This window comes from Teleopsis dalmanni, chromosome X (genome assembly GCF_002237135.1).
Source record: "Teleopsis dalmanni isolate 2A chromosome X, ASM223713v2, whole genome shotgun sequence".
In the NCBI taxonomy this organism is placed as follows: domain Eukaryota; kingdom Metazoa; phylum Arthropoda; class Insecta; order Diptera; family Diopsidae; genus Teleopsis; species Teleopsis dalmanni.
In genome coordinates this window covers 33,128,442-33,137,555 of record NC_051848.1, presented here as the reverse complement: position 1 = coordinate 33,137,555, position 9,114 = coordinate 33,128,442, and the positions used below count along the sequence as shown (strand labels likewise).

Genomic DNA, 9,114 nt, shown 5'->3' with positions numbered 1-9,114 from the left:
CAATACAAACAAATCCTATTTATTCCACAATTGAACACAGTTTTCAATAAACACTGTCACAAATCAACATGTTTCTCAGTCTAAATAGATTCCAATTTAGATGCATCACTGGTTTCTTACCTCTACATGCATCTGTTAACTACTACATTTCAACAATGGAACCAAAGAGCACTGACACCTTTAGATTCTGTGAAATATAAAGTGAAACTTTCGCCAATTTTATCTGCTCGTGCTCAGCGATTGACTGGAAACGAGTACAGTTAGTATCTGCACCCAACATTTATTGTATCGAATGATTTCTGGAGTCCATTATAAACAAGCCTTATTAGATTATCAAAAACACTTCCTGGAATATTACGAACAAAATTATAGGTCATAATGCTGCAATTGATCTACCTTCTAATGATAACAATCATTTTCAAATTTTTGGGTACGTCAACAGAATTTACAAAAGACAGTTATTTTAAGCAATTTACTAGACTATATGGCAATATAGCTAATTTTTCCGGATACCGGTCATTGAGATTGGAAAACACTACTAACAAGAAAATCACTAACAACAAATAGATGCGACATTGACGAACGTTAAATAAACTAAAATGGCATATGACTCAGAGGAAAAAGTAGCTCACTCTACTAAAGTTCGTTGACAAATTCGCTGACAATTCCGCTTGCCCAAGAAAACGGAATCTAGACGATTGTTTGTTTAAGAAGTTCGGTTGAATTAATTCCATGTGGTCCAGAACTATATGATCTATCCTACCAAACAGTTAGTTGGTAATAAGGCAACAAAACTGTAGGAAGGATCTAATTGCCCATAGGAATTGAGGTTAAAATTAAACCGAACAAACAGCTACCAACCCAACCTTAAGAGGTGTATAAAATAAGTAATACTTAAGTTTATATAGAAGTTTTGTACTGATGACACTGACAACTTAAGCATAATAACATTCTTATAAACTGACTTCATAGTAACATTCTTTTTGAGTACATATCTATAGAATTGCCACTCAATTGAAAGAATTTGTTGTTATAATTAGTTAATCTGATAACTCTTTAAGATTTTCACGATCAAAAATGCTTACTTTTAGATTAAAGTTACAGTTTTCAATCTGATAGAAAACTGTTAGGATAATAGAATTCTACCACAGAGAGTAGTTCGCTAGTGTATCCAAACTGAAATTCTACAAATCTTTTAATGTTGATTTTTTTTTGTCGCAAACTATAAGGGTTTAAGGAGTAATGAAGAAACAACAACACAAATTTTATATGACAAAAATTTGTAACAAAAAACTTGGAACTTGAGCATGGTAAATTCGTGCAGCCTTGACTACTTCTGAAAAAACACGATTAGTCATCGTTTATTATTTGACAGGCATGAGTTCTATGCTTAGCACTTGCAGTCCAACAAATTATATACAGACTATAAAGTAATTAACTAAAATTCGAATATTTCCTCAAATATGAAAATATCTTATATCAGTCGTAATTTCAATAAATTAACTAAAATTTTTGTTGTTATTTCTTCATTACTGTTTGAAGTCTTCTTCTATAGGTTTTGTTTAAGTGTCGTATTGTTTGCAATTTTGGGAAGTAATTTTTTTTTAATTTCTCTGGAGAAATCTTTTCTAAACACCTTCTCTAATTACTAGCAGATATTAAACTAGAATAATGTGTTGAAAATTATGTCAGCCTAGAATAACTTCAAATACAACAAAAGGCAAAATTTTTTTCACTAAACAAAAAAAAAATGAATATCTAAATTGTCAACGAAAAGGGAATATTATTGGAAGCCATTGAAGAGCAAAATGTGGACAGACAAAGAGAATGACCCACTCGCATATGATATGCAAATCAATTTGTTGCATGTAAAGCAACAATTAAGACATCACACAGAAAGCATTGCCACTAACGTATATCCATCCACAGACCGAAAGGCGAACCGACATTCACCTAGTACATACTAATCTTTAGACCAGCATATGTGGATAAACAACTCAGAGATACATTTTATACGAGTTTGCCAATGTGTGTCGACACATTAACACACTCCAAAATAGCTCATGTGTATCATAAAGTACGAGTACATCATCCGCGTGCGGGAAGGTGGGGGAAAGGCGCTGTGTTTATGCAAAGTGAATGAAAAAGAAAAATACTAAACCACATACGCCTGCCAAAAGGAAAGGGAAAACAGCTCAAAGCATGAAAATGTTTTTCAACGCAAAGAAAATTTGGAAAATCCGCACGAATTTCAGCTTTTCTCAGTACATTTTTGAACGTCGCGACTAACACAAGCGGCGCACCTAAAAAAAACAACATAAAATTAAAAAAAATTTAAAACAAAAATGTTTTAAGAAAAAAAATTGTTTAATAATTGTTATAAGTGAAGAAAATTTTAAAAAGAAAAACTATAAACTAACATTTGAGAAATAGTTTATGTTAAAGAGAGCACTCAGTTATGGGAGCGGTGAACGCGGGAATATCGAACAAAAATTAATTAAAATTATTTCATAAGCAATTTTGAGTGCAATTTTGTGCCAATCGGAAAAGCATTTAAAAACCAAAAAAATTAATTAAAAATAATTGCGAAGGAAATTAAAAAATTTTAAATAAAAACAAAGCCATAAGATTCTATACGAAAAACGTGTACACAATATACAATCGCCTCAATGAGTCTGAAGATGCCAACAGTTCTATTGATATTTCTCCTAATGATCATCAGTTTAATCCAGACAGGTTAGTTCCCTTACTCATCAGCAAAGCACTTTTCAATTTTAATTCTATTAATCGATGAAAATTCAAGTGACTACACCTTCTCTTTATAGTGACAATCAAAACATTGATTGTATAAACTATAAAAATTCAAGAGAGAAAAAATTAAAGTTCTAAATTGGTTCCTAAAGAAATAATATTATAAAAAAGTATTTAAAATAATATTAAAAAGTGTTAGGTACGCATTCTTTGTAAAAAGTATCTCGAGTCTTTAATCTACAAAACGCGCGTAAAAGTCACTTCCGCAATTCTCTCTAAATTAATTACAGTGTACTGTATTACTGTACGAAATTTAATGTGTTATATGTTGCCAAATGTTTTTACAATTGCTATTTTGCAATTATACTTTTGCATGTTCTGCGATAGCAAACGTTTTTAATAAAAAAAAACATAACAAATTTGAATGACCAAACACCGTCCTCTACTAACATGACCCAAACGTGACAAAATTTTGTGATCCCGTAGTTGTGATTACTATTTTGAGAAAAGCGTTTCGAGTTGATTGCAATCCTAACAGAAAATTTGCACAGGGTGTAAAAGTCCATACCACACTCAAATGGTGGGAAGTATTATATATGAAGGATTGGATCAGGCCATAAATTGTATTGCACACGATGTAACCTACTTTAAAAGCGATAAATAGAAGTACTAATAGATAAATTATTTTTTTATATTTTATTCATTAATTCCGTATACTTTTTACATAGAAGATGTACTATTCATTCCCTGATCGCACAGATTTTTTTTTTAAAGCTACAACTCAATTATCAATCTAATGTTGTTATTCTTTTCGTTAGTCATCGGCATTAATTGCTATAGTTGCGAATCTGTATATGAGTCCGAATCATGCGGTGAAAATTTTGAACCAGAAAACTATTTTAAAATGGATTGCTCGCGTGTATCACCACCGCGGTATATGGAACTCGAGTTGGAATCACGGAATTCGACAGCATGTATGAAAAGAGTTTATAAAGGTGAGTCAAAATAATATAAAATAAAATAAATTTATTAAAAAGTATATAACCAGTTAAACGTCTGCCATTAAAAAATAAACAAACCCACAGGAGAATAGGAAAACTATAAAAGTAGTATGTAAGAAGTTTATTAAGCCACTAAGTTTTTCTGATTGATTTCTTGTAATTTTAAATTATTATCTCACTTTTCCACATAGAAGCATTGACTTCCAAAACTTTTTCGATAATCTTTCGTGGGTCATTGTTCATATTTATCTTCCCGTGGTGACCCTCGTTTCGTTAAATGATGACATGAGGGCTACGTATTTTGCAGTACTAAAGTTTTGCATTTTATCATTTATTTAAATAGCAATATATATATTAATTTGTTCCATTATTTTTACTTTTTAATATATCCTAAGTATTACAGTTCTTAATTGAGTTGAAATCCCTGTTATACAAGTTAGCAGACCCCTTGATCTTCGATTATAAATTCGACGTTTCTTATGAGTTTTTTTTTAATATTCATTACGAAACACTTCGATTATTGACTATATGCTTGTAATTTCTTATAGGTTCATTTATATTCGTTCTCAAACACACCGATCATCCATTATCCATTTATAGTTTTTTACAGTTTTATAGATTTAATATATCCTAAGTATTACAGTTCTTAATTGAGTTGAAATCCCTGTTATACTAGTTACCAGACCCCTTGATCTTCGATTATAAATTCGACGTTTTGTTATGAGTTTTTTTTTTAATCTTCATTACGAAACACTCCGATTATTGACTATATGTTTGTCATTTCTTGTAGGTACATTTATATTCGTTCTCAAACACACTGATCATCCACTGTCCGTTTGTAGTTTTTTATAGTCATTTTTCTCAGGTCATAAAAAAGTTATAGTCATAATTATTAATTATTATTATTATTATTCAACTCTATCAACCAATTTTTTCAGGGTCTTTTTTTAGCATTTAAAGTAGGACAACATAAATTGTTTTGGTGATTGTGACCTCCGGGCGACACAAGACATGCCCTAGCTTTCGTATATAGGTGCTATTTAATCTGAATATTTTGGTTGGTGTTAATTATTTCATATCCAAAAAATGTTCATAAAATTTTATGTTTAAAGATAGTCAGTTGCTAAGATTCATATTATTTTACGACATCCATCACATCTATAAGTTGAAACTAGTTTAAGTTAGGTTGAAGTGGCGTCCTTGCACACACGCGTTCAATGTGAGGTTCGCGATTTTTCCTTTAATCCTTATTCTTATACTAATACTTATCCCCTAATATCTTAATCCAATATTTTATCCTTTAAATAAATATACTTCTATATATAATAATATATTAATCGAAATCTAAAGTCATCGATGCATAATGTAAAAAAAATTCATTTTTTTAAGTAAAAATTAATAGTAGTAGTAAGCTATAAATAATTGTATTTATTTAAACTATATATTCAATGATAAATCAGTTATGTTTAAAGATCAATTAATTCCATACATATAATATTTACAGAACATGTGATATAGCTACTGAAAAGTTGGTCCCCAAAACTTCATGGTAAGAACCCATGAAAAAAAATTAGAAAGGTGTTTTCGGAAATACAGTTCGTTTTATATTATTAAAGTGGCTAATAAAAAATATTAAGCCAAATCGGAGACAATTATGTTAGTTTTTGTGAAAATCCATGCCATTACTAAAGGAACGACCCACTTATGAATAGAGAAGTCTGTGAATGTTTTCGGGAAGAAATCAATTTAATTTAATCTGGAATATCTTTATGCCAAACTTTATCGAAAGCTAAGGCAACATTTTGGAAATCAGTAGATCTATATGTTTTGTCCTGGAGACAAGGATTAATTTCTTCGATTTATTTGTGAATATGTTAAATAGTGCTACACCATATTCTGAAATTAATTTGTGATTTTGTAAAATGCCATTTAAGGTTACAATGAAAGTTATAATGAAATTCGATAGCATCAATTTTTTTTTTCGAAATCTTGATATTTATTGAAACTGGAGGTTAATTAGTACGTGGTACGTTAACAGAGTTAGTGCCTTTCCTAGCTTTAAAATTAATTTAATTTGTCAAATTTTGTATTGTTTTAGATAATAGAGGGTTTTAAAATATATGGGGTCATCCAATTCATGGTTCTGAAATATATTTAAATAAAACGTTGTTTAAAATTTCATTTACATTTTTATTTCAGTATATTATTTTAACCTTGCCCTTAAGAATGTACTACAATATACCATATAGTCAACTATTCTTCACGGATCTTTTTGGAATACTGAACACTTTTGAAGCACTTTTAGATACGGACGAGTGACGTATAACTCGACGGATGTTCATTTTTGAACCATTAAAAGGGTGATAAGTTGTATGATCTTGACAGTTAATTCAGATCACCGAAAAGTAGATTGTGACGTAACCTCCGATGTAACCTTCGCTGACGTTATAAATAAATATACAATAACACCCGAAAGCCTATTTGTTTCTAAGCATTCCTGATTGGTGATTTAAGTATGACGATCTTTATAGAACTATTCTATTTCTTAAATCTGTAGGGTTCAGTATTTAGCTTAACAGCCATGAGTTAGTCATAGATCAACTTGTAATACTGAGACTTTCACTACGCTACTACGCAGGTCTGTATCACTATTATAGTTTTTAAGTAACTGTCTCTGGAAGTAATTAATTCAGCAAGCATTTATAAACAATTTTAATATCTCATATTTGCATTATTATTTTTTTAAGTTTTGTATTTTAAAATCTTGTTCTAATTTTAGATAACTGAACCTAATAAAAATGTTTGAAATCTAATGTATTCAAATTTACTTATTCGAATAATAAATAACTTATTCTTATTTAACTTATTTCAAAATATTCTGAACTTATTCAAATGTTACTATTTTTTTTTTAAGGATTATTTCTCCTTCTTAACAATGTTGCTTTTCATTATTTAATAAAGATAGCGTCAAATTTTCGAGGACTACATATCTTTGTTTTTTTGGGGTAGTCTCTCATATTTCTTGTCTTATTATGTCGAGTTTAATACAGCACACGTTTTCATTATTAATAACTTATTGACGAAATATAGACGAAAGTACAAAGAGGATCATGTATATGCGGTTTTAATAATATTAACTTAGAGTAGATCGTAATCCTGATGATGACTCTCAAGGAGTGTCGAAATATAGAGTATAAAAAAAATTTTAAACGTTGAATTAAAAAAAATATAAAAAATCATTTCAATAAACAGATCGATAAATAAATTCAAAAAATTTTATTAATAACTTGTTGTTATCCATTATTAATATAGATAACAACTAATAAGATTAAAATACCCTGACGGTATTTGAAGTATGTGACCGACCTATTTAAATGTATTTAGATTGGCTCCTTAGATTCGCTTTTCAATAATAACTAGGGACTTCTTTTTGAAACTTTTTCTGTTATAAAGAAGACATAATTACAAAATATATTATAATATTTAAATTTAACCAAACTTTATTGTTGTAATTTCAAATTTAATTTACCGCCTATTAGCGAATGCACCACATTGCATGCACACCATGGCGTATGAGTAATTAAAAAAAGACTCAGTGAAAGTTATTTTAAGAAGAAAAATAATTTTTTTGATAGATGTTCGACCTTCTGGAAATTTGTTTTTCAGTTTATTTCTGTTTCATTTATTGGTTGGAAATGCATTCTTAATTGGAATAGCAATATTCTTTCTTGTACTTTGTTTCCATATTTTTTGATGTGTGAAAATTGCATGAAAAGTATAAACATTTTCATTTTTAATTTGTTTTGTTCTAAATTTTTATGTATAAATATATATTTTCTTCTTTATGTTAATCTATTTTATTCTCTCTCTCTCTCTTTCTCTCCCTCTCACACACAAATTCTCTCTCACACTTTTTACATCTTTCTGTTTATTTTTTATTTACAGAGCATGGCGTTCAGAAAACAGTACGCAGCTGTTTCTTTGGTGACGTCAACGACACCGCTATGGGTTGCAGATTGGATCCGATGTTGACGTCTGTGGAAGAGATCTCCTGTCATGTCTGTGATAATGAAAACTATTGCAATCGTGCCAAGGAACTGCATCAGCACCCAGCCATACTTGCGGCAACGCTGGCGAGTTTCATTTTCTTCGCAAAAATTTTAAATACAAAATCGGATTAAAATTTAGAATTATTCTGAACTAATGCTGTGAAATGTACATTTGCCCATCCTGTACAAAAATATTGAAAGAAATGCACTATACAGACCTTCCATAAATTATACAAAAAAAAAAAACAAAAATATATATATATGTTTTCTTTGAAAACAGGGCGAATAAACTAACATTAACAATTTATTCTGAATAAAGCAATTAGTAAATTAAGTAAAAAGCAATAAAAAAGCTGTTGAATTTAATAGTTTTTGGGCGTTTTGGTTAAAATTATATCAAATTGAAATTGTTTCATTTGTAATTTGTTGGTCTCTAATTTAGATAAACGAAAAAAGACGCTAACACAGTTTTTTCATTAGCCATTAAGACGCCAACGCATTTTAATAATAAATTTAGAATTAATTCTCTGCTTTGAGATTCTCTAGGCAGTTCAGTTGGTGTCATTGTTGGTATGTTTGACGAACTTTTTCCCCATGTGTAGCAAATGATATAAACTATTTGTTGCTATTTTAAAATATATTAAGTTAATCCATGATTTTTGTACACTTCATACACATAATGCGAAAACTATGCTTATAAATTAAGTTTGTAAAATATTTGACACTTGGTCAAATATATCGGACACTATTTCAGCAATGACAAATCCTTGTCTGAGTATGTTATAGTCTAGTTCATTAAGAAATAATACTGAACAATAACAAACTATCTAATAATAAATAACTAAAACCGAATTATCATTAGGGTTATTCACAATCTCGCGTAATGAGATCGGTAACTATTAGTACCATAGCATATCGACAACAACAAAATACACATCGAGTATTTTGTTGTTGATATTTTGCAATACTAATATTGTTACACGATTACTGAACTCGTTACCCGACATCGTGAATACTGTCTAATTTGTTTTGTTATTGCGTTCTCGACCTTCTTTATTTCAATTAATGATTTTTAACTCACTTTTCCTCATTTTTTTACTTTTTTCTCTCCGTTTCTCCATTTCTTTACCCATTAATCTCTTTCTTTCTCTTTTATTTCTCTTCTTCTTCCTCACTTTCCGCTTCTCTTTGGTTCATACTTTCTCTTTGACTCTTCCGCTCGTTCTTCCTCCCTTTCTCCTCTTCATCTTTCTTTCTTCTTTCTTTCCTTTTCTCTGTGACTCTCCCTCTTCCTTTTACACCTTCCCTCCCCC

The 9,114-nt window shown here is 29.8% G+C and overlaps 1 protein-coding gene across 1 annotated transcript; it reads left to right on the top strand.

Moving 5' to 3' along the window:
* The first annotated feature begins 2,284 nt into the window (after positions 1–2,284).
* On the top strand, positions 2,285–8,136 carry LOC119689526. The gene is made up of 3 exons (XM_038104365.1): positions 2,285–2,736; positions 3,570–3,746; positions 7,698–8,136. The coding sequence occupies exons 1-3, from the start codon at positions 2,670–2,672 to the stop codon at positions 7,931–7,933; spliced, it is 480 nt and encodes a 159-aa protein (XP_037960293.1). The 5' UTR covers positions 2,285–2,669; the 3' UTR covers positions 7,934–8,136.
* The last annotated feature ends 978 nt before the right edge of the window (positions 8,137–9,114 follow it).